Source organism: Sorex fumeus, unplaced genomic scaffold (genome assembly GCF_029834395.1).
Source record: "Sorex fumeus unplaced genomic scaffold, SorFum_2.1 ptg000153l, whole genome shotgun sequence".
NCBI lineage: Eukaryota > Metazoa > Chordata > Mammalia > Eulipotyphla > Soricidae > Sorex > Sorex fumeus.
In genome coordinates this window covers 2,161,750-2,186,935 of record NW_026606210.1, presented here as the reverse complement: position 1 = coordinate 2,186,935, position 25,186 = coordinate 2,161,750, and the positions used below count along the sequence as shown (strand labels likewise).

The following is a 25,186-nucleotide window of genomic DNA, read 5'->3' as shown; positions in this document are numbered from 1 at the left end:
GCCAGGCCCCCGCACCCCTCCAGACTTGAAGCCTCGTGACAGCGTGAACGCCGCTCACACCTGCTCTCACCGGCCACCCGACCCAGGCCAAGGACAGGTGCAGAAGTGTCAGAACTACTGAGCAAGAGAGTCATCAGTCGGGTGGGGACATGGCCAGCAGGGTATGCGCTCTGCCCTCAGTCACTGCCCTCCTGCCCTCTCATACGGGGCTCTGGGAGGATGCCCAGAATCTGCACCTGGCTCCTCTCTGCCTGAGGCCCCACCTCAGGCTTCTCTTGGCTCCTCCTGCCCCTCAAGCATCAGACCGTTTCTGCCGGAGACGCATGTGGTGAAGCAGCTGTTGAGAAGCACTGGCTCAGCCCAGGAGGATGGGCAGGGACTGGGCAGCCCCCCACCCTGCTGGATCCCGGAACCAGAGCCACTGCATCTGTGCATGGGGGGAATTGGGGGACGGGGCATTCTGCACCCCAACAGCAGCGCCCCTGGGTCTCCTGGGTGATCTTCCAGTGCAACGAAAGCCACCGTTCTTCCTGCGGGCACGTGATCTGGAGTCCACCTCCTCACCACAGAGTCCCCCTGCCCGCGGGACCCTAAGCCCCGCCACCGCCACCCTCCTTCCCAGTGAGCCTAAGTCTGGGCTCGGTCCTGGCTGGAATCCTGTCACGCCCAACCAGAAGGGCTTACACAGAGCGACAGGACAGCGGGTGGGCACTGGCCTTGCACATTCTCAAACCAGGCTCTGTCCCCAGCACCCCACAGAGGCTCCCAGCCCTACCAGGAATGATCCCTGAGCACAGAGCCAGGAGTTAGCCCCAAGCCCAGCCAGGGTTGGCCAAAACAAACAAAAAGGCTGAAGAATGGCCCCCTGACCCCAGGCTTCCAGGACTCCAATGCCAAACTGCAGAGAATGGCCTTGCGGCTTTGTCCGGCCAGTCACTTGGCTGGATCCTGGACCAAAAGCCAAAGCTTCTGTCAGTAGGCTGGAGGGGGGACGAGGGGAGAGACCAAGACTCCCGGGATGCAGAGACTCCTGTGCACTATGCAGGTGCCTCTGCAGGCATTGACGTCACCAGACATCCTGCCTGTCCATGGCCTCTGCTCGCTAGTGAGGCCCCAGTGAGGGTCTGGGTAGGGCCATCTGTCTATCACCTTCGTGCTGCCATGGTTGTTCCTGGACCCTGGAGACTTTCAGTCACAATGTCTGACCCTGCAGGAACACGGAGGTCAGGCTAACTCCCCTTGAGCTGAAACCTGCATGGGGCTCGGGGCCCGGACAGGCGCTGGGCCGAGTGACCAGCCACTCTGGCCTCACTGCCGCCTCTATGCAGGCTCTCCCAAGGAAGAGAAAGCCCGGGCATGTGGGATGCTCAGCATGGCCCTCGGCAGCAGGAGAAATGAGCAGGGGCGACCCACAGCACCAGTGCCCGGCTCTGGCCAGCAAACGCACAGCACAGCCGGGCCACAGTTAGAAGGAGAATTCCCTCCGTTGTTTGTTTATTTGCCAGATTGGGACTGATGTCCAGTTTTTCACAGATGCTATTTATATCAGAATCACAACAAAAGTGCCATCCATCTGCCTTGGCATCCAGAAAACATAATCCAACACAAGAGTCAAAGAGAAGAAGGAAAAACCCTCTGTGCAGCCAGACTGCAATGGCACAGAGAATGCTGGGCTGGGGACAGGGGCGGAAACCCCCACCTGGCCGGCACTAAAGGTCCCAATGCTGAGGACAGTCTCCTCTGGTCAGGGCCTCCGTATCATGGGGGACTTTTCGCCTGCGGGATGTGAGCGCCATGGAGTGCCTCGTTCAACTTGCCAGCATGCTTGGGTGCAGCCTGGCACACTGGATGGGCAAAGGGTTGGCACCGCGCACTGAGGGTCAGACTGGCTCCGCCAACTCAGGCACCAGCTTACCAGTTCAGCGACCTCCTCCTGGCCCCAATCTGCACAGCTTCAAAATGAAGCTCATCTCTCCGGGGCCCTGGGAGAGCAGCGAGGGTCAGGGGGGAAGGCCAGTGAGCACCCACCACCAGGTGCCGCCCTAAAGGCCCTGGGCCCCACTGGGTGTGGCCCTGGGGGTTCCAAGCAGTCCCCCTTCCTCGGGCCTCACACCCCGGCCTCCAGCCTGCAAGGAGCGGCTCACAGACCCAAGCACAGCTTGGGAGCCCCCCAGTCCCGCACAGACCTGTCAAAAAGCATGTATGACAGAGGAAGAGGGGGCTGCTCCGGGCAGTGCTCAGTGTGGTGACTGAGGGCTATACCCAGCAGAGCTGTGTCTGCCCCCAGTGGCACGCACACTCACACCCACGAGCTCCCCCTACAGGCGCCTCTCCAGCCAAGTGGGTCTTTGCTGGGGGCCGGGATCCGGGACAAAGGCCCACCAAGAGCCTCTGCAGCCCTCTGAATTCCCTGAGAAAAGCCACGTGAGAGAGAGGACCGCCGAGAGCCAGGGCTGACGGTTCCCATGGCTTCCTGGGGTAGGTGACCAGGGGTGACCATCCTCGCAGCCTTCCTGGGCAGGTGACCACACGGGGTTTGGTGCCAGCCCCCTGCCAGAGCCATGGAAGGACAGAGACATGTATCTGAGTGCCTGGCCCCCCGGGGCTGTGTCCAGCTGCTTCCGGCCCCAGGAAAGTACAGAAGCAGGCAAGGGCCGCCCTCGAGCAGGCCGCCAGTGGGAAGACATCGAGGTCTGGTGCATGTCTCAGGGTCTCACGTGACCCAGGATGTTGGCCTGAGTTGGTGCAGAAGTCCACAGATGGGCGATGCCAGCCCATGACCATCCCCACCACAGGCCAAGACAGGGCAGGGCCATGCCGGTGCTGAGAGGCTGAGTGTCCCTTGAAGAAACAGCCTGCACCATGGAGCCCAGAAGCTCACACCGTCCCTGATGGGGACACCCACCCGCTTGCAGGCCTCAGGGGGAGGACAGTGCTGCTCCGAGAACAGGACCACCTCAGTCACCTGCTCCTTTCCTACTTCCTCTAATCAAAAAAATAATTTTTTTAATCTTGTTTGAAATTTCCTGAAGTTGTCAAACTCAAAGCTAAAATTCTGGTCCAGGGGCTGGAGTGATAGCACAGCGGGTAAGGCGTCTGCCTTGCACGCAGCCAACATGGACGACACAGGTTCGATTCCCAGCATCCCATATGGTCCCCCGAGCACCGCCAGGAGTGATTCCTGAGTGCATGAGCCAGGAGTAACCCCTGAGCATCGCCGGGTGTGACCCAAAAAGCAAAAAAAAAAAAAATTGGTCCAACCCCACTAGCTGTCAAGGATGATCTGAGCACCCCTAGAACAAGGAGGGGGGCATCTGACAACTGACTGAGAGTCAGGCCTCCCTGGATGCTGGGGCGCGCCCAGAGCCCCCAGCCAACAAAGAGGAGCCACGCGCCCTCACAATGGCTGCCCGCTCCCCGTCCACAATCAGTACTCCTGCTTGCTCCCTGTCCACACACAGCACTTCTAGCCCACGCACAGTGCTCCTGCTTGCTCCCCGTCCCCACCCGGCACAGTAAGGCCACGCAGTGTGACTTCATCACAGAATCAAATGGCCCAGCAGAAGCCGGAGGAAACACATCGCCTGTCCACGGCCCCAAGAGCCGAGACAAGACGCAGAAGAGCTCTGGGCAGCTCCCCAGAGCCCAAGGAAGACCAGTGGGGCGCGAGACTGTTCTCCAGACAGCGGGGCACCACTCGGCTGCCAGGGAAGCGCCTGGGATTCAGCACCATGGGTGGAGCAAGGAGGAGTCTGAGTGGAACCCGGAGGAGAAGGCAGGAACAGGAGGATAGTTCAGACGGGGAGTGTCAAGCATGAAAGTAAAACAACTGTGGCGGGAGACCCGCGAGCTGGTCCCCAGAACTGAGCGCTTCTGGGTGTCGGAGGGAGGGACCCTGAGGCTGGAGACGGGGCTGGGACACTGGGGCGGGTGTGGAGCTAGCACGCTGCGTGCGTGATACTCTGCTGTCAACAGGCTTGTAAGTCTCAACGCCCAAACCAACGGCGGGAGCAGAAACGAAGTGCTAAATGCCGGGAGACTCTGACAGATCGCTGACATGACTGGCGCTCACTGGCAGCACGGCAGTTTGCTCACCAAGCCACATGCCAGCGTGAGCCACCAGCGGTGCACACAGGCGTCCGCGTGTCACAGGAAGCAGCTCGTCACTTTTCACAGCTCGTCGCTTTGACGGTTCCGCCTCCACGGGCAGATTCAGGAAAATCTGATTCCCCCCCGCCCCCCGGCTCCCCAGTTCTCAGCAACCCCCGTCATCCCAGCCGCTGTCCCGGGCACACACCTGTCGGGCTCCCCTACAGCCGCTGTCTCCTTAGCAGCAGGTGGCCTCCCAGTCGCAAGCTGCTCGGGGTGGGCACCAGACCATGGGGGGCATCCTCCTGCCGCAGGCTGTATGTCCAGGGGCCAGTCGGCTGCAGGAAGGCCAGCGCCGACGCGGGAGAGGTCTCGGCACGGGGAAGAGGTGGACGGCTGCAGAGGGAGGGGATAGGTCTCGTGTTTGCCCACAAACACGCCCTGAGCCCACGATCAGCGCGAGGAGAAGGGAAGGGGTCCAGAGAGTGAGTGATCTAGGCCCCGCAGGAGGGGAGGGGACCCACAGGTCACCAGGGATCCTGCCGGATTCATGCTCCAATCTCCAGAATTTGGTTAAGTCAGTGTTGGTGGGATTGAAAACATTGAATGAAAGAAAGGAGGTGTATCTGTATTGCAAACCATGACGCCCTAAAGGGGGGGGGGAGAGAGAGAGAGAGAGAGAGAGAGAGAGAGAGAGAGAGAGAGAGGGAAGCGCGTGCCATAGAGACAGTCTAGGTAGGGCTGGGAGGCTGGTGGGAGGGAAACTGGGAATACTGGTGGTGGGAACTGCACACTGGAGGGATGGGTGTTGGAACACTGCATGCCTGAAACCCAATCATGAACAGTCTTGCAACTGTGTATCTCACGGTGATTCAATGAAACATAAATAAAACGGGCTGGAGCGATAACACAGCGGGGAGGGCGTTTGCCTTGCACGGCCGATCCCCAGCATCCCATAGGGTCCCCCGAGCACCGCCAGGAGTAACTCCTGAGTGCAGAGCCAGGAGGAACCCCTGTGCATCGCCGGGTGTGACCCAAAAAGCCAAAAAGAGAGAGAGAGAGAGAGAGAGAGAGAGAGAGAGAGAGAGAGAACGAAAGAAAGAAAGATTTAAAGCGAGGAAGAAATGCAGTCCGTGATGCCCCCCACGGCCAGCCCACCCCACACAGCATGAAAGACGCTTCTCCACGGCAAACCAGGGGCCGCCTCCACAGGAACCTCCAAAAAAACACACGGGTCTTTCCAGAGCCAAAATGAAAGCGAGGGCTGGGGAGGCAGCTCGATCACCGAGGAGATGGCACACGGCCCCGACCCGGTCCCACCCACCCCCTGCACCCCGTTTGGTCCCATTCCTGAAGTGTCGCGTGGGGCACAACCCCTGAGCACTGCCGCAGGCGCCCTCCACCCCACCCCAGGAAAGGGAGCACGCTCTGAGGTGACGTGTCAGCCAACTGCACTTCCCAAGTCTCAGGGCTGAGAGGAATGTTCTGGAAAGGCTGGCACGTGAGAGGGGGAATGTTCTCAAAAGGTTGGCACGTGAGAAGAATGTTCTCGAAAGGCTGGCATGTGAGAGGAATGTTCTGGAAAGGCTAGCTCATGAGAGGAGGAATGTTCTCGGAAGGTTGGCACGTGAGAGGATTGTTCTCGAAAGACTGGCACGTGAGAGGAGGAATGTTCTGGAAAGGCTGGCTCGTGAGAGGAGGAATGTTCTGGAAAGGCTGGCTCGTGAGAGGAGGAATGTTCTGGAAAGGCTGGCTCGTGAGAGGAGGAATGTTCTGGAAAGGCTGGCTCGTGAGAGGAGGAATGTTCTGGAAAGGCTGGCTCGTGAGAGGAGGAATGTTCTGGAAAGGCTGGCTCATGAGAGGAGGAATGTTCTGGAAAGGCTGGCATGTGAGAAGAGGAAAGTTCTGGAAAGGCTGGCTCATGAGAAGAGGAATGTTCTGGAAAGGCTGGCATGTGACAGGAGGAATGTTCTGGAAAGGTTGGCACGCGAGAGGAGGAAAGTTCTGGAAAGGCTGGCTCTGAGAAGAGGAATGTTCTGGAAAGGCTGGCTCTGAGAAGAGGAATGTTCTGGAAAGGCTGGCTCGTGAGAGGAGGAATGTTCTGGAAAGGCTGGCTCGTGAGAGGAGGAATGTTCTGGAAAGGCTGGCTCGTGAGAGGAGGAATGTTCTGGAAAGGCTGGTTCGTGAGAGGAGGAATGTTCTGGAAAGGCTGGCTCGTGAGAGGAGGAATGTTCTGGAAAGGCTGGCTCGTGAGAGGAGGAATGTTCTGGAAAGGCTGGCTCGTGAGAGGAGGAATGTTCTGGAAAGGCTGGCTCGTGAGAGGAGGAATGTTCTGGAAAGGCTGGCTCGTGAGAGGAGGAATGTTCTGGAAAGGCTGGCTCGTGAGAGGAGGAATGTTCTGGAAAGGCTAGCTTGTGAGAGGAGGAATGTTCTGGAAAGGCTGGCACGTGAGAGGAATGTTCTGGAAAGGCTGGCATGTGAGAAGAGGAAAGTTCTGGAAAGCCTGGCTCATGAGAAGAGGAATGTTCTGGAAAGGCTGGCTCGTGAGAAGAGGAATGTTCTGGAAAGGCTGGCTCGTGAGGGAGGAATGTTCTGAAAAGGCTGGCATGTGACAGGAGGAATGTTCTGGAAAGGCTGGCTCATGAGAGGAGGAATGTTCTGGAAAGGCTGGCTCGTGAGAGAGGAATGTTCTGGAAAGGTTGGCACGCGAGAGGCTCGTGAGAGAGGAATGTTCTGGAAAGGCTGGCTCGTGAGAGGAGGAATGTTCTGGAAAGGCTGGCTTGTGAGAGGAGGAATGTTCTGGAAAGGCTGGCTCGTGAGAGGAGGAATGTTCTGGAAAGGCTGGCTCATGAGAGGAGGAATGTTCTGGAAAGGCTGGCATGTGAGAAGAGGAAAGTTCTGGAAAGGCTGGCTCATGAGAAGAGGAATGTTCTGGAAAGGCTGGCATGTGACAGGAGGAATGTTCTGGAAAGGTTGGCACGCGAGAGGAGGAAAGTTCTGGAAAGGCTGGCTCTGAGAAGAGGAATGTTCTGGAAAGGCTGGCTCTGAGAAGAGGAATGTTCTGGAAAGGCTGGCTCGTGAGGGAGGAACGTCCTCGAGAGACCGGCTCTCCGGGCATGCTCAGTCCGCAGGCGGCTCTTCGGCCCTCGGGGGTGCGGGGCCGCCCTGGGGCGCGACGCGTTGCCCGCCAGGCTGCGACACCAGGGTGGGGGCGGCACGGCCGGGACGCGGGGCCCTGAGGCCCTGGCGGGGCCGTCCCGGGCGCGGCGCGGGGGCGCCCGTCGTGGCTGGCGGCGGCCCCCACTGGGCGGGCCACCCCGCCCCGCCCCGGCCGTCCTGTCCACCTGCGGGCGCGGGGCTGCGCGCGGCCGCCCGAACGCGCGCGGGGCTCGGGGCGCCCAGGCCTCACCCGCGGCCCCGGCTCGCGTCTCCGCCCGGGCGGCCTCTCGACTCCCGCCAGCGCCGGCCTCCCGGCGGCTCCCGGACGCGGTTGCCCGCGCGACGGCGGCGCCCGCCGATTGGAGGAAGCGCCTCCGCACCCGGCAACAAGAGCAGCTGCGATTGGCTCGCGGGGTCGCCGCGAGGGCCGGGGGCGTGGCCCTCCCGGAGGCCCCGCCCCGCGCTCGCCGGCTCCCGGACCGGAAGTGCCCTCCGCGGAGCGCGGGAACCGGCACGGGGGGGCCCGCGGGGCGTTGCGCCCCGTTCCCGGTCGCCCGGACGCCGCTTCGGCCGCACGGCGGGGACCCCCGGGCCCTGCTTTGAGAAACAGGCTGTTCCGGCACCGCTCGGGGCCAGTGGTCTGCACGGATGGAGAAATGCATCCCGGGCCCGTCCACGGCCGCGGCCACCCCGCGCTGGCCCAGAGCCCCACGGTGGATGGTTTGGCCCATCCGAGACGGACCCGCCGGCCTCCCGGCTGGACGGCGCCCAACGAGCCGGCCCTCTGGGTGGGGCTGATGACTACGGCCATGCTCCGGAGGAGAAAACACACGCACGCATGCACGCACACACACACGCACACACATGCACACGCACGTACCTGCACACACATGCACGCACGCACATACACAAGCACACAAACGCATGCATATACACGCACATACACACCCATGCACACAGACGCACGTGCACACACACTCACATACACGCGTGCACACTGTGTGCCCTGTTGTTCATCGATTTGCTCGAGCAGGCACCAGTAACGTCTCACAACAAATTGTGAGACTTGTTCTTACTGTTTTTGGCATATCGAATACGTCACAGGGAGTTTGCCAGGCTCTGTCCTGCGGGCGAGATACTCTCGGTAGCTTGCTGGGCTCTCCGAGAGGGGTGGAGGAATTGAACCCGGGTTGGCCGCGTGCAAGGCAAACGCCCTACCCGCTGTGCTATTGCTCCAGCCCACATATTCGCGCGCGCGCACACACTCACACACACACACCAATATTACTGCTTGACAGACAGGGGACCAGAGAGATAGCACAGGCGTAAGGCAGTGCCTTGCATGTGCACGGTTTGCTCAGACAAAATGATGACCGGGACAAAATGATGACCGGCTGATGAGACAGCAACATTCCTGGAACCAAACGTCACCATGCTCCCCAGCACCGGAGACAGGACTTAAGGCCAACCTGGCGCCGGGAGGCTACCAGGCCGCATCCCCTGCTTCCTCGCCGTCGGCCCCCTTATGGGTTACAGGAGCCAGACCAAGCGCACAGCTTCCACTAGTCTTGGTTCCCTTTTCCCGCCCAAGACAACTTAAAAATCCCCACTAGCCTCTCCCAGGGCGAGACTCCACCCCCCAGCCTCACCCGAGGTTCATAGAGGTACCCCAGGAGCGGCCCCCAATAAACTTCTGCTTCCTTCACTTGTCTCTGTGTTGGCCGAGGTCACTGAGCTATCAGCATGCAGCAGGCCTGCGTTCAATCCGTGTCACTGGAAGGGCAAAACTGACGCCATGACAGGCGTCAGAATGAGGAAAAGCAGCGAGGTCTCAGGTTCAGTTCCTGGAACTGACACGGATTGAGTTTCCCCGAAATAAAACAATGCATAACTAGCCAACCTGAACCCACTTGGGGAAGTTCCTGGGCTCAGTAAGCAGCCTCAATTAATCAATTTTTACAATGCTCCACAAGTTGCTTTTTTTTTTCCCTTTTTGGGTCACACCCAGCAATGCTCAGGGGTTACTCCTGGCTTTGCACTCAGGAATTACTCCTGGCAGTGCTCAGGGGACCATATGGGATGCCGGAGATCGAACCCAGGTCGGCCACATGCAAGGCAAACACCCTACCCACTGTGCTATCACTCCGGCCCCACAAGTTGCTTTTTTGTTAACCCTAAAAGAACGAGAAGTCTATGTAATCATAAAACTGGTGCTGATATGGGGCTGGAGCGATAGCATAGCGGGTAGGGCGTCTGCCTTGCATGCAGCCAACATGGCCGACACAGGTTCGATTCCCAGCACCCCATATGGTCCCCTGAGCACCGCCAGGAGCAATTCCTGAGTGCATGAGCCAGGAGTAACCCCTGAGCATTGCCGGATGTGACCCAAAAAGCAAAAAAAAAAAAAAAAAAACCGTGCTGATAGTGGAAATTATTGCTTGATTGTTGCCCAACCATTGTTACCCTAGACACTTGCCAAAACACCTTTGCTTGGTAACTAAGTTTCTTTCTTGAAACGATAAGGCATGTACCTCTTATGGAATCAGACCTTATCTAAACTGCTTGCTGCCTGAAGTCGGCGTCACTCTCACGAGACCACTCTGGAGGTGAGATAGTTGACCCCAGTCTACTGGAATAAAACTCCTTCTGCTTTTGCATTATCAAGTTAGTGTTTCTGTCCGTCTGTCCGCTTGGGAACCCAGAATCCCGGGCTAAACATCACCACATACCGCCCCCCACCAGCACCAGGAGTGATTCCTGACAGCAGAATCAGGAGTTAAGCCCCAGCATAGCTGGTGTGGTCCCAAAACAAACATTAGAATACTGACCTCACAGATCAACAGGAGCGAAGTAAAGGCATGGGTGCCCCAAGCTGTGGGGACTTGGAAAAAGACCAGAGTGTGTGTGTGTGTGTGTGTGTGTGTGTGTGTGTGTGTGTGTGCTTCAATCTAGTGCCAGGGCTTTGGTGTTGAGGGCCCTTGGGGCCACACCACACACAGGGGGTGCCAAAGACCCCAACACAAGCCTATAACGACACTGCGCCTGGGTCCAGGCCTCCCTTCTGGGCTGGTGTCCGGGGCCGAGCCCCATACACTCGCCAGAGGTCACAGGCCTTGTTGCTGGTGTTTGTGTGACTTCTTTACTAATCAGAAACCTTTGTGGCAAACGCTGGTGAGTCACCCCCGGAGAACCTGGCATCTCCGAGGTGCTCCACAACCATCTTTGTTTCCCAGCCACTGTCTCAAGGTGTCAGGTGTAAATAGATCCTGAGGTCAAAAAAAAAAAAAAAACACTCAAAAAGGGCTGAGGTGGTTTACTGAGTCTCAGAACAGCCAAAGAAACCGTCCCCCACCCCCCACCCCCTTCACGGCTCTCCTTGGCTCTCCTTCCCTCCTCCTGTCTCCCTTCTCCTCCTCCTCCCTTCCTTCCACTCCCAGCATGCTCTGGCATCGTCCAGCTGTAAAGAAAAACGCCCTCCCCGTTTCCACCGTCTCTCTGAGCCTCTCCAGCCCGCCTCCCCACTGCACGGTGTCCACCCGCCGTCTCTCCGCTCCCAGGCGCTCTGGAGCAGAAGGTGGGGCTCCACCCAGCCTTCCTCTCGGCCCTCTGAAGAGCCAGCAGCCCTGACGACCACTCCTCCCAGCTAAAAGACTCTCAGGGGGTTTCCGGTCTGCTCCTGGAAGCATCCACCGGCGAGCGTCCCTCTGGGCAACCCTTAGGCATCAGGGCTCATAGCAGCTTCCAGCCGTCCCCAGGGCCACCTGATGCCATCTGTGCTCAGCTCTCCGAGGTCCTGACCAGCCCCTGGAGCCCTTGCAGGGCCCCCAGTCCCCCCAGATCTCTTCCTGAGCTCATCTTCAGGGTCCCACCTGCCCCACCGAGGGAGCAGGAAGCACTGACACACCTGCCCCTGGGCTGGGCGAAAGGGCCAGGCTGGCCAAGGCTGACCGTAGCCAATCTGGTCCTTAGGGCCACGTTGCCACTGTGGGAGATGGAGGGGCGGTCACCCCTGCATCAGTATGGCTCCCCCCAAGATTCCAGGGCCGGAGGAGGGGCAGGTACTAGGATGATCGGGCTGAGACCTTTTCCGGGATGGGGGTCACAGCTGCTGGAGGAGAGGCTGGCATGAAGGTCCAGCCCCTCCATTCTTCAGGCTGGACGGGTGGGACAGAACTGCCCGGCACTGTGGTCATTCTAAGGTCAAGACTTGGAGTGGGGGGAGGGGGGGAACTGGAACAGTAGCACACAGCGGGTAGGGCGTTTGCCTTGCATGCGGCCGACCCGGGTTCGATCCCCGGCATCCCATAGGGTCCCTCCAACACCGCCAGGAGTGATTCCTGAGTGCAGAGCCAGAAGTAACCCCTGTGCATTGCCAGGCGTGACCCAAAAAGCAAAAAAAAAAAAAAAAAAGACTTGGAGGGGTCCCCAAGCCTTTTTCTCACAGCCGGAGCCACACTCCACATCACACTCCCTCCCCCGCTGGCAGGGCTCTGCTTTGGGTGTGAAACCGGGACCGCTCCCAGCGGGAGAAGCGGGTCCCAGCTGCTCCCACGCTGTCCAGAGCGAGTCGCTGTCCAGGCTCGACCCCGCAGGCTGCAGGGAGGGACGGCGGCGCGCGCCCCCCAGCGGCCACTCCGGGGAGGAACCTCGGGGCGTCCGGCGCGCGATGATGTCACGCCCCTCCACGAGGCGATGCTCAACGGAGAGCCCCCACAGCAGGCGCTGATTAACCCCCAAAGCGTGAAGTGCTGGGGCTGCAGCGATAGCATAGCAGGCAGGGCTATGTTTGCCTTGCACGCGGCCGACCCGGGTTCGAGTCCCAGCATCCCATAGGGTCCCTGGAGCACTGCCAGGAGTAATTCACAAAATGCAGCAAGAGGCGGAGACAGTGCAGGGACCCCGCAGGACGCGAGTCCGTTCTTGCTGGTGGGACGGTAGCACAGCGGGGAGGGCGTTTGTCTTGCACGCGGCCAACCCGAGTTCAATTCCCAGCATCCCACATGGTCCCTTGAGCACCGCCAGGAGTGATTCCTGAGTGCATGAGCCAGGAGGAACCCCTGAGCATCGCCGGGTGTGACCCAAAAAGCAAAAAAAAAAAAAAAAGAAAAAAGAAAAAGAAATGAAATGAAATTGCACACTTTATTATAATGGGATGCCTAGGTCACACCCGGCGGTGCTCAGGGATCACTCTTGGTGGGGTTCAGGGGACCATAGGGGAGGCCGGGGATCAAACCCAAGACAGCCACGTGCAAGACAAGTGCCCCTAAATTGTTTACTATCACTCCAACCTCCTAAATGGTTTATAATTTTTTTAAAATTTTTTGGAGGTGGGGCTGGAGAGATAGCACAGCGGGTAGGGTGTTTGCCTTGCACGTGGCCAACCCGGGTTCGATTCCCAGCATCCCATATGGTCCCCTGAGCACCGCCCAGGAGTAACTCCTGAGTGCAGAGCCAGGAGTAACCCCTGTGCATTGCCAGGTGTGACCCAAAAAGCAAAAAAATTTTTAAAAATTTAAAAAATAAAATTTTTTGGAGGGGATGTCGTGGTCTCCTGGATGGAAACCAGGATCACAAGCCAGTAGTGCCCGCCGGGGCTCAGCGGTGACCCGTGTGAGCGCAGCCGAGTGCAGCGCGGGCGTTTGGGACTTTAAGGAGCACAGCCCGCCCCACCCCCACCCCACCTCCCCAGTGGGCCCAGATTGCAGCGCTCAGAACAATGCAGGAAGACGCACTTACACCAGACAGTCTCGTCTTCCACCTGGCCACCAGCAAAGCCAGCAATCCCGAGCTGGAAACAGCTTGTAATTAGCGCCGCTTAGCATTTAATTTGCCTTTAGTTAGGTAACAAGCATGTGTTGATTACCTGACAGGAGCCGTGTCCTGCTTTCCTGGGCAGAAACAGGCCCTGCTCAGCCTCCCAGGGACGGACCCCTCAGAAAGAAAGGTCTGAACAGGCCGCTTCTCATTTAAGCCAAGGACACCGGCACCCTCTCCTGGGGGGTCACCCCTCATGGAATAACCCCCTCTCAAGATCCACCGGCTTTGGGGACGCCCCTTCACTCATCCTGTCTGTCCTAGCACCCCTGAGATGCCAGGGAACTGCCAACGGAATTATGCCTTCTGCCCCCCAAGTTCGCAAGAAGCCAGCCAGCGGTCAGAGAAATAGTCTTGACGGTGCTTCCCGGGAGCCCAGCGCCCCCTAGTGCTGGGGAAGGGACAAGACAGCCAAGTGGACGGTGGCAGAGCCCGGGAGGCCAGCAGTGTCCAGGGGGTGCCACCTTGGCACTTTACTGCCCATCCTTTAAAACGGGAGTCGGTGAGACGGTTTAGCAAGTACAGCACCTGCTTTGCACGCACCCAAGCAGCCAATCCAGGTTTGATCCAGAGCAACGCATAGAGTCGCAAGCCTGCCAGGAGTGATTCCTGAGGACAGACAGGAATGAGCCCTGAGCACAGAGCCAGGAGTCAGCCCCGAGCACAGAGCCAGGAGCAAGCCCTGAGCACAGAGCCAGGAGTCAGCCCTGAGCACAGAGCCAGGAGCCAGCCCTGAGCACAGAGCCAGGAGCAAGCCCTGAACACAGATCCAGGAGTCAGCCCAGAGCACAGCGAGGCATAGCCCAAACACATAAATATATATATGTATTTTTTTAATTACACAGCTTTTATTTGGAGGCTTTGAAGGGAAGGAGGGAGAGAAAGAGAGAGTAGAGAGTAACCTATTCAAAAGGGAGCCCGGGCTTCTCCAAGGGCGGAGCGCGCCCCTACACATATCCCAGCATTAGACATGAAAACATGAACGTACACATCTCAAGAGGGGAGATGCGGGCGACACATGTGCTCAGGCAGCATATGCACCCAAACACATGCATTTTTTAAAATTTTCAGTCTTAAGCACCGTGATACACACTGCTGTATCTATGCCCAGGCAGAGTTCTATACAATGTCCCAGGGCTGCACCTCTGTCCAGTTTTTCCCAGCTCACTTTTTTTTTCCTTTTTGGGTCACACCCGACGATGCACAGGGGTTACTCCTGGTTCCTGCACTCAGGAATTACTTCTGGCGGTGCTCAGGGGACCCTATGGGATGCTGGGAATCGAACCTGGGTTGGCCGCATGCAAGGACAAATGCCCTACCCGCTGTGCTAATGCTCCAGCCCCCCAGCTCACTTCTTGACCAACCCCAAGGAAGGTGGAAGGGGGTGGCCTCAGGAAGCATGTGCGTGTGCGTGCATGTGTGTGTGTGTGTGTGTGTGTGTGTGTGTGTAAAGGCGCCATATCTCTATCTCCCCTGCTGCCCCCGAGCAGTGGAGACACCAGGGTGGGAGATGTCAGGGGTCTTCTGAGCAAAAAAAACAGGGACTGAAAACTGGGTGGGTGTGATCCTGTTAGTGGGGGGGACCCCCGGAGAGCACAGCGAGGGGGAGGTGGGTGTTGGGCTTGCTCCCCCTCTGCTGGGGCACCCGAGCAAACAGCCCCTGGTTCCCAGGCAGAGCCAGGAGGCCCCCAAGCCCCCACTGTACTGAATTTGCCCCACCCCCGGAATTGCCAACCGACTCACATTTTCTGAGGAAACTGCAGGGGGGTGGTGGGCTGCAGATGTCCCCTATCCAGCTGCCTCCCCACGCCCCACCGATGCACGGCCTGGCACAGGGTCTTGGGGCGCCCACTCCCAAGGAGGAGAAAGTGCACCTTTGGGTGCGGTACTTCTTTCTTTCAACTCATTTGCGCCCGCCAAGACAGCTTTTAATAGAGCACCGGCTCCCTGCATCAACGGCCACGGGACGGATTCCAGGACAGCAGCGCAGACATCTGGTGCCAGCCAGCACCGGGGGCGCCGCCAGGCAGAGATTGGTGGATGACGCAGCGCTGTGGGCACCTAGGCGGGTGGGGGCGGGCCAGCTGCGTGACGGGCGCCTTCCCAGGACCCGCACTGCGTGGGACGCCCACGTCCCCCTTTCGGTCTGCTGCCCTCGGCACGAGTCACTAGCCTGCCCAGCCGCTGCTGAATGGGGTCGGGTGCCTCCCAGCTAGCCCCAAGGGTGCAGCGCAGGATTAGACCAGTGTGGCACTTGTCCCCTCCCTCCGCCCACCTGCCTCTCCTTTTGTCCCCCTTCTTGCCCTGTGCCTGCCAGATTCCCTCTGCGTGCCCTGGCCCCGCCAGGTAACCCCTGCTCACCCTGCACCCCAGCAGCCCCCTGCACCCAGGAGCCCCCTGAGCGCCCTGAACCCCAGGAGCCCCCCCTGGGCACCCTGAACCTCAAGAGTGCCCCTGTGCGCCCTGAACCCAAGAGCCCCCTGCACGCCCTGAACCTCAAAAGCCCCCCTGCGCGCCCTGCACCCCAGGATGCCCCGTGCGCCCTGCACCCCAGGAACCCCCATGCGCGCGCTGCACCCCAGGAGTCCCCCTATGCACCCTGCACGCCAGGAGCCCCTACTGTGTGCACCCTGCACCCCAGGAACCCCCACTGCGCGCTCTGCACCCAGGAGCCCCCCGCGCGCCCTGCCCCGTCGGGTCCCCTGCGCACCCTGAGCCCGCCCTGGAAAGGAGCGCGAGTTTGGTTGACGGACATTTATTCAGGTTTCCAGTGCAAAGCGCTGAGGTCCCAGCAGTGCCGAGGGGCTGAGACGGGCGTTCGCGGTGGGCACGGACACGCGCGCGGGCCACCCGCACCCGCTGGGGAGCAGAGCTGGAGGCCACCGCCGCCGCCTCCCGGGCCCTCCTGCGACCCGGGGCAGTGGCCGGCGTGTCCACAGTGACAGGTGCGCACAGGACACGGGGGCGAGCGGAGCATGGGCGGGCATGCAGGGGCGCGGCGGCGCCTACAAGCAGAAGTCGAAGGCCACGTCGCACTTGCCCATCTTCTGCTTGTACACCAGGTCGAACTTCTCGTTCATGGACACGGTGAAGATGTCCTTCCAGAGCCCCACGCGGCCTGCAACAGAGGATGCTGGACCTGAGTAGGCCCCGCCCCCAGACGCAAGCCCCGCCCCAGAGCTCGAGGCCACGCCCACGTGCCCCACCCCTAAACTCAAACCCCGCCCCTGAGCATGAGGTCACGCCCATAGGCAGCGCCCCGCCCCGCCCCTGAGCGTGAGGCCACGCCCACAAGCTCCACCCCTAAACTCAAACCCCGCCCCTGAGCATGAGGTCACGCCCATGGGCAAGGCCCCACCCCAGACACACCCCGCCCCTGAGCATGAGGCCACGCCCACGGGCGGAGTCCTGCTAGACAAACCCCGCCCCTGAAGACAAGGCCACGCCCCGGGCAGAGCTCCGCCCCCGAGAACAAGGCCACGCCCACGGACAGAACCCCGCCCCCAGACCGAAAGCCACAGAAGCAGACCCAAGGGGACCCCAAGACGCCAGACCCATTCTGGCTGGCCCGGTGTCCCTGTCCTGTCTACTGGAGGTGGGGGCTGGGAAGCTGAGGCCTGCGGGCTGCGTCCTGCCCTGTGTCCACGCTGGGCGGCCAGGAAGATGCTGAGCGTGGGGACCCCAACCCCCGTCCGGGAGCACATCTCTGAGCGGTCCCACCACTGCCTGGGGCGCCCCCCACCCGCACCCCCAGCCCGGACGCACAGCTCACTGAAGCCACAACAGTGTGCGGGGACCCCGCAGTGGGGCTAAGGGGGAGCCTCTGCACCCCAAGACGAGGGGACCAGCTGGGGGGCCCACGTGGATGCGCTGACACCAGCCACTGGCCACTCCAGACCCGCGACCCCCCTGAACTGCCTCAGTGGGGTCTCGTGGTTATCTGGCCGGGCGGGTGGGGGTCCCGAGAGCTGGCGAGGGGCCCCCGCGGGCGGGCTGGGGGCGGGAGGGCGGCGCCACCGAGGCCCACCCGCGCCCCCCGCGCGCAGGCGGGTGTTCCTTGCGAGCGGCCACGTGCAACAGAAAATCGAACCCGAGACCGGACACAAAAGCCAAACCGAGGTGACAATGACGGGCAGAGACATCGGGAGGCGCGACGGGCACCCCGGCCATGAGCAACAAAACGCGGCAAAGCAAAACTGAAAAAGAGCAAATCAACGTTAAAAAGGCGGCGGGGGGCGGGGCGGGGCATCCTGGTCGGCCTGGCCGGCGGCGGGGTGGGGGTCCCAGCTCGCCCCTCGAGCGCCCTCCCCGCCAGAGACCGCTCCGAACCTCCAGCCTGGGGGCCGGGGCGCTGGCTTGGGTGGGCACCCCGCGCCCCCAACCCCCAGCAAGCAGCTTCAGTCCGGGACGCCCCGGGACGCGGGCAGCTGCGTGCAGAGACCCCCCCCAGCCCACCCCTCAAGCTGCCCCAGCCCCCGCACCCCGAGGCTGGAGCAGCGCCGGAGCCCCCAGCGGCCCGCGTGGGTGGGGCGGGGTCTCGGGCGGGGGCACCCCAGCTCGTCCTAAGCTCGTCCGGGGGGCCCGCGGCGGGGGCGGGGCGGGGCGGGGCGGGGGCGAGCGTACCCCGGCCCACCGGCAGGGCCTCGGCGTTGCAGCACTGGTCCACCAGCTGGTGGCAGTGCTCGGTCAGCGACTCCAGCTGCGCCTTGTCACACGCCACCCCCAGGAACCGGGCCAGCTGCTCCACCAAGGTCACCAGGTCCTGGGGGCGGGGGCGAGAGCACGGGGGCGGGGGGCGTCAGGGTGCGGCTGTCCCGGCCGGGCGGGGGCGGGGGACGCGGCGTGAGGGCTGGGGGGCAGGGGGCAGGCACGGGGGCTGCGGTGGAGGCCAGTGGGAGGGTGCAAGGAAGCCCCCCCCGGGATCCCCGGGAAGCCCCCCGGCCCGCCCCCGGCACAGGCCCGGAGCGAGGGCGCCCCCTGGAGGCCACGCCAGGCACCGCTCCCCTACAGGCCCAGGGACGGGTGGCGCGGGCACGGGTGCAGGGGGTTGGCGTACAGGTGTGTGCAGGCAGGTGTGCGCCTGTGGGGGCGGGCCCGTGGGAGCATGCATGCGTCTGCACCTGTGGGTGCATGCACACGTCTGTGCGCGTGGGGGTGGCCCGTGTGTGCGTGTGCGTGTACCTGGACGCATGTGTGTGTGCAGGTGTGTGCATGGGGTGCTGCTCACAGCTCTGAGCGGTTCCCCCCCATTTGGGTCACGTGACAGGGAAAGGGGGGGGGGGTCCAGAAGGCAAACCCGCCTTTGAAAGACCTGGGCCCTGCCTCAAGCTGCCGCAGAGGGCCCAGGGGTGGGGGTCAGGCCGCGGCCGCGCAGGGCGGGGCGGGGCGGGGCGGGGCGGGGCGATCCCGGGGCGGGGCGCGGCGCACCCGCGGGTGGGCTCTCACCCGGTGCATGTCTTCGTACTTGAGGAACAGCACGTTGGAGTCGGTGCGGTGCTCCCAGAACTCCTGCACGTGCTCGAACCAGGAGCCGTAGCCCACTGCGGGGACACGGGACGGGAGCGCTAGCAGGGGCCCCTCCCCCAAGGGAAGATGAAAACTTCTGGGGAAGCTTCCAGAAGGGCTCCCCACAGCCCCCCCACGCGGAGCCCGACCCCCGAATCCACCCACCGCAGCCCTTTGTTTTGTTGTTGTTTTGAGTCGCTCCCGGACGTGCTCGGGGCTGACTCCTGGCTCTGTGCTCGGGGCTGACTCCTGGCTCTGTGCTGGGGGCTGACTCCTGGCTCTGTGCTCAGGACTGACTCTGGGCTCTGTGCTCGGGGCTGACTCCCATCTCTGTGCTCAGGCCTGACTCCTGGTTCTGTGCTCAGGGCTGACTCCTGGCTCTGTGCTCAGGGCTGACTCTTGACTCTGTGCTCAGACCTGACTCCTGGCTCTGTGCTTGAGGCTCACTCCTGGCAGTGCTCAGGGAGCCACATCGGGTGCCCGGGATTGAACCCAGGATGGTCACCTACAAGACAAGTGCCACCCACTGCCCCAGCCCCTCAATCCTTCCCCCACGGCACCAACCAAGGCGACAGCGCATTGCTCCCAGCCTCACCATGACACTGTGTGTGCGCACACGTGTGCATGTGTATGCATGCGTGTGTGCACGTGTGTGCATGTGTGCAGACCCAATCTCACGACGACGAACCCTAAAACTGAAACACGAGTGTTTTCCAGGAAGAGCCTGAGAGAGAGACAGGGCACCTAGGGGTGCAGGGAGGTGGGTGATGCGGTTCCCAGGAGACCCCAGCTGGGCAGACGTGGAGCAGTGCCCGCGGCCAGCACTGTCCCCACCTCCTGGGCCTCAAACCGAGCTTCGGCGGGAGCCGGGGTCCCAGCCGGCTGCCCTGCGTGCCGGAAGGGGACAGAGTGCACACCAGGCCGGGCCACTGTCCAGCCCCCAGGTCCATGGCTACCTACTGTCTGGCCCCCGGGCCCACGGTCACCCACTGTCCAGCCCCTGAGCCCACAGCTGCCCACTGTCCAGCCCCCAGGCCCATAGCTGCCCACTGTCCAGCCCCCGGGCCCACGGCCGCCCACTTTCCAGGTCCCAGGCCCACGGCCGCCCACTGTCCAGCCCCCGGGGCCAAGCGCCACCCACTGTCCAGCCCCCGGGCCGCGGCCGCCCCGCACTCACGCTTGTCGTTCATGAAGCGCCGGCAGAACTCCTGGAAGGTGCCGCGGTAGCTCATGGTCCGCAGCGAGCGGTGGAACTGGTAGTAGGAGACCACCAGGTCCTTGGGGTTGCGGGCCATGTAGATGACCTGCGGGCAGGCGGCCGTGAGCGCCCACCCCGCGCCGGCCCCCACGCCCCGGCTCTGAGCGCACGGCGGCCCCCCACTCCCCCGCCCAACGCTGGGGACCAGGAAGGGCCAGGAGCAGGCAACAGGCGGGCGGGCGGGGGCGCGGGTGGGGTCCGAGCGAGGGGCAGGGAGGGTCACCTTGGAGTCGCCGTCGTGCAGGTCGGAGGGCAGGAAGCGGTAGGGGAGGTGGCTCTTGATGAGCCGGGGGGACGTCAGCTCCTGGGGGTCAGAGCTGGGCGTCAGGCCGGGGGGGGGGGCTTCAGGGGGTCCAACCACACCCATGAGCAGGGGGAGGGGACACCGGCAGGGGGCACAGCACCCCACCCCCACCCCTTCGCCTCTGCGAGAACGTCCCCAGGGGTGGACCAGCCGCCTCACACGTCCCTCGCCGTCCCCCCCGAGACCAGCGCCTGGCCCTGTGGGGCTGGGGGTGGGGGGAGCCCCGAGGCCACAGGACCTGGGGCGGGTCTGCGCGTCTGACACCGAGGGCCCGGCACAGACCCCCGCCCGCGCCCAGGGGTCTCCCCGCCGCCTCTCGGGCTGCCCCGTGGCCGGATTTCCCCCAGACCCCGGGTGCCCCACGCCCAAGTCCCCCCACTCCAGGCCCCCTAGACCCCGAGCCCCTCCATGCCCCAAGAGTCCCCTGCCTAAGTCCTCCCCACCCTGAGTTCCCCCACCCCGGGACCCCCGTACCCCAAGTCCCCGCCCCGAGCCCCCCGCCCCGCCCGCCCACCTTGAGGATGTCCAGGCCGGGCTGGGGGTACTCGAGCACGGGCAGCTGCTCGTCGATGTTCATGAGGCCGATCTCGTCGGGGTCTGCGCCCTGGCTCACCAGGTAGACCACCTCCTGCAGCAAGCTCGTGCCTGCGGACGGCCGGGCTCAGGCGCCGGGGTCGGGGCCGGGACCGGGGGCCACCGCACCCACGGCCGCCGGGGGCACGCGGCCCCGGACACCAGCGCCTGCCTGGCCACCCACAGACCCACGGTGGGCACCTGCCCGGGTGGGTACACCGTGCTGGAACGCAGTGTAGACGCAGCAGGAGGAACCTGGCCGTGTCGACCCTACTGGAACCCCACTGTCCGTGCAGACTCAGGCCAGAAGGAACCTGGCCGTGTAGACACTGCTGAAACCCCACTGCCAGTGTAGACTCAGGCCAGAAGGAATCTGGCCGTGTAGACACTGCTGGATCCCTGAAACGGTGTAGAATCACACCAGAAGGAATCTGGCCCTGTGGACACCGCTGAAACACTCCAGCCAGTGTAGACACGCCAGAAGGAACCTGGCCGTGTAGACGCTGCTGAAATCCCACTGCCAGTGTAGATTCACGCCAGAAGGAATCTGGCCATATGGACACCGCTGAAACACTCTAGCCAGTGTAGACACGCCTGAAGGAATCTGGCCGTGTAGACACTGCTGGAGCCCCACAACGATGTAGACTCACGCCAGAAGGAATCTGGCCATTTGGATGCCGCTGAAACCCTCCAGCCCACGTAGACACACATGGCAAAACTCCCAGTGGAGGCTGAGGATATGCCCCCGGCAGAGACCCCATTAGAACAGTCCCCCAATGCTGTTGGCTGGGCAGAGGCTGGGAGGGGGGTAGGGGGCGGGCCCCTGCAGCCGGGCTACACCCACGCCCCAAGTGGGCACACAGCACTGAGCCCCACACTCGCTTCCAGGCCCCCTACTTGGTCCGCCCAGGGGTTGGGGTTGGGGGGGTCCCCACATGCAGGAGACGCCAGGCTTGGGCCCTCACCCCGCACTTGGGAGCACCGCCCTGGGAGCTGCCGCACCACGGGTCTCCCAGGCCCCAACTTCAGGCTCCCCAGGGCACTGCCTGAGGGACAGCCGGAGTTATCTGCCTCAGCTGCAGAGACCTGAGTAGGTTCCTGGGTGAGTCCCCAACACACACACACACACACACATAGAGATACACACATGCACACACAACCACTCACACACGCACTCATGCACACACACACTTCCCCACACACACCCACACAACCACTCACACGCGCACTCATGCACGCACTCACACACTCACATATGCACATTCATACACCCACACACACCCACTCACACTCAAACACGCACACACACTCAAAACACATTCACTCACACCTACAACCACTTACATACACACACATGTATACTCAGCCATACGCAGAGTCTCTGTCACACACTCACATATGCACAACCACACACTCCTACCTTCAGATGCAGACGCGTACTCACACACACACCCATACTCACACTCTCCCTCACACTCACACCCTCCCTCCCTCACACACCCTCCCTCACGCTCTCCTTCACACTCACTTTCCCTCACACTCACACTCCCCCTCACACAGTCTTCCTCACACACACTCTCTCCCTCAGACCCTCGCACTCACACACTAACTCACACTCTTCCCCTCACACACTCGCTCTCACTCTCCCTCACTTGCACTCTCCCTCACACTCTCGCACTCACACACTCGTTCTCACACTGTCTCCCTCACACTCTCGCTCGCTCTCTCGCTCTCTCTCCCTCAAACTCTGGCACTCACACACACTCTCTCTCTCTCTCTCTCTCTCTCTCTCCCTCACTTGCACGCACACTCTCCTCACACATGCTCCTCCCTCTAAGAGTCAACAAGGCCAGACTCCCGAGGACCCAAGTGTGGCCCCTGACCCTTCCATGCGTGTCCCCTGGGGCTGACGACCCTCCAAGGGAAAGGCCTCAGGGCAGGCGTTGGGGCGGACCACAGGGCGACGGTCAGGGCTGCAGCCCAGGTCAGGCCGAGAAGGCCCAGCCCTGCCCTGTGGGGTCCAGCCCAGCACCCCTGAGTTGGGCGAGGCCGGGGCTCCCAGTGCTGGCTGCGGCTCCCCCGCAGGGGACAGCCTGTGCCCAGACACTGCCAGGCTGGAGCTCAGAGCCCAGCGGGAGGCAAACCTGCTGGGGTGGCCCCACACAGCTCCAACTGGGCAGCACTGGGGCTCGGGCGTGGGGGGGGACGGGGACAGGGGGCCGAGGACAGCAGGGCTGCTGGCGGGTAGCAAGCGTGGACTGTCCACTCAGAGCGTGTTTACAACACGCCGGACACGTGCCGCCCAGGTGGTGCCCACACCAGCTCCTGCCCTGACCGAGGGGTCCAGAAAGGTCCTGGCAGGAGCCACAGGGCCCTGGTCAGCGGGGAGCCGCCCTGGCCGCCCCGTGTGCTCACAGGTGTGACAGCCCCTCCCCGCACCCCCACCTTCAGCCCAGCCACCTGCAGATTCTCTTCCAGAGCGACACGGGCAGCGCGGACATCCCCAGGGTGCCCTGGGCGTGGGGTCCCTGCGCCCCTCTGCGTCCCGGGGGCGCGCACGGGGCCAAGCTCCCCTTCCCCTGCCAGCCGCGGGCAGGGCGCCCCCAAACTTCCCGCCGGGTCCGGCACCGGCTCTGACCACAGCCCGGGCTGCGGGGTCCAGAGGGCCAGAGGGCAGCTGCCCGGGCTCCCCTCGGCCCAGTCTGCGGCCAGCAGTGGGGGCAGTGCCCACCCGCGCTCCCGGCCCGCGCGGGCTGAGTGACCTTGGCCGGGCCACTTCCCCGCGAGCCCCGATGCCCGGGCGTGGGGGCTGCACCCCGCCTTCCCCCTGACCCCCACCTCCCGGCCTGACCCCCCGCCCGGGCCCTGCGGCCAGGCACCCCTCCCCCGCACCCGGGCCCGGGCAGGAACCGGGGCTGGACACAGCCCCTTCCCGGGGGCCGCGCGGGTCCGGAACCAGAGAGGCTGAGTGAGTGCCCAAGGTCACACAGCCCGCCGCCGGACAGTCGGGCCCCGGAGGCTCCGGAGGAGATCCGCGCCGGGCGCTGTCCAGCAGGGAACCAGCGTGCGCGCGCGCGCGCGCGCGTCTCCAAAGGCCTGGATTGCCCCGAACGCGCGCCGCCCCCGCTGCGGCGGGCACCGGGTGGGCGGGCGGCGAGGGCGAGGGCGACCCCCCGCCCCCACCCCGCCGGGCACGGGTGCCGCGTCTATGCGGGCGCGGGGGAGAAGGGGTCGCGTCTACGCGTGCTGGGGAGGGGGAAGGGGTCGCGTCTACACGGACGAGGGGTCGCGTCTACGCGGGCGGGGAGGTTCGCGTCTATGCAGGTGGGGAGGTCGCGTCCACGCGGGCCGGGGGGTCGCGTCTACGCGGGCGGGGGGGGGTCGCGTCTATGCGGGCGGGGAGGTCGCGTCTATGCAGGCGTGGAGGTCGCGTCTACGCGGGCGGGGGGGTCGCGTCTATGCGGGCGGGGAGGTCGCGTCTACGCGGGCGGGCGCCGCGTCTACGCGGGCGGGGGTCGCGTCTACGCGGGCCGGTGTCGCGTCTACGCGGGCGGGGGCGCCGCGTCTACGCGGGCGGGGCGGCGCGGCGCTCACCGGACTTGGGGTAGGTGACGATCCACACGTCGCTGGGCCGCACCGGGAAGTTGGCGATCTCCTCCATCTTCCCGCGGCAGAAGGGCGGCAGCCGCACGCCGTGGAACTCGAAGTATTTGCTCTCGAACTCGCCCGGCGTGCTGGGCGTCTCGGCCTCGCTCTCCGCCATGCCGCCCGCCCGCTCCGGCCCGTCCGCGCCCGCGCCCCGCGCCCCGCGCCCCGCGCCCCGCACGCCGCGCGGCGGCTCCGCAGGCGTGACGTCACGGCGCCGCCCGCCGGGCGTGACGTCATGGCCCCGCCCCGCGCCGCCGCCCCGTGACGTCACGGGCCTCCCGGGGCCCCCGCGCGCGCGCGCGCCGCGCCTGCGTTCCCGGGTCCCCGCCCGCCCCCGGGGGAGCGGCACCTTTCCGGATTCGTCCCCGCGCGGAGCTCGGCTCCCTGGGCGCCCCTGACTCCCCTCAGTCCGGGCTCCCCTGGCCCCTTTGCAAAAAACCCGCTTGGGGAGCTCGGGAGAATGTGCACCCGGATGGCCCCAGCAACGCCAGGGCCCAGCCCCGACCTCTCGAGGCGCGCGCTTTCCCCCAAATCTGCATTTCCCATCCCAAATCTGGTGTTTCTGGGGCCAGAGCCCCGGTGCAGGAGGATGGGGCACTTGACTTGCGCCTGGCCCATCCGGATTCCATCCTGGGCATCCCACAGGCTCCCCGGAGCCCTGCCAAGAGCATCCCTGGGCACCTCCGGGTGTGGCCCAGAAGTCAAATCAATGCACAATTAAGGTTTCTCTCAGGCCGGCCCCGCTTGGGAGCAACCGAGGTCTAAGGCGGATTCGGGCGCCCCTCGGAGCGGCGTTCTGGGGAGGGAGGGCACCAAGCCCGGCTCTGTTCGCTGAG

The 25,186-nt window shown here is 63.3% G+C and overlaps 2 protein-coding genes across 2 annotated transcripts in view; one reads left to right on the top strand and one right to left on the bottom strand.

Moving 5' to 3' along the window:
- Positions 1 to 25,186, top strand: part of MPPED1 (metallophosphoesterase domain containing 1) — a 225,515-nt gene that overhangs the window by 114,428 nt on the left and 85,901 nt on the right. The gene's annotated exons all lie outside the window — the stretch shown is intronic.
- SULT4A1 (sulfotransferase family 4A member 1) lies at positions 15,802 to 24,523 on the bottom strand. Its single transcript, XM_056107029.1, has 7 exons — positions 24,297 to 24,523; positions 20,644 to 20,774; positions 20,049 to 20,129; positions 19,745 to 19,871; positions 18,508 to 18,602; positions 17,686 to 17,824; positions 15,802 to 16,180 (listed from the first exon to the last, which is right to left on the bottom strand). Exons 1-7 carry the CDS (start codon positions 24,463 to 24,465, stop codon positions 16,068 to 16,070), a joined length of 855 nt encoding a protein of 284 aa, XP_055963004.1. The 5' UTR covers positions 24,466 to 24,523; the 3' UTR covers positions 15,802 to 16,067.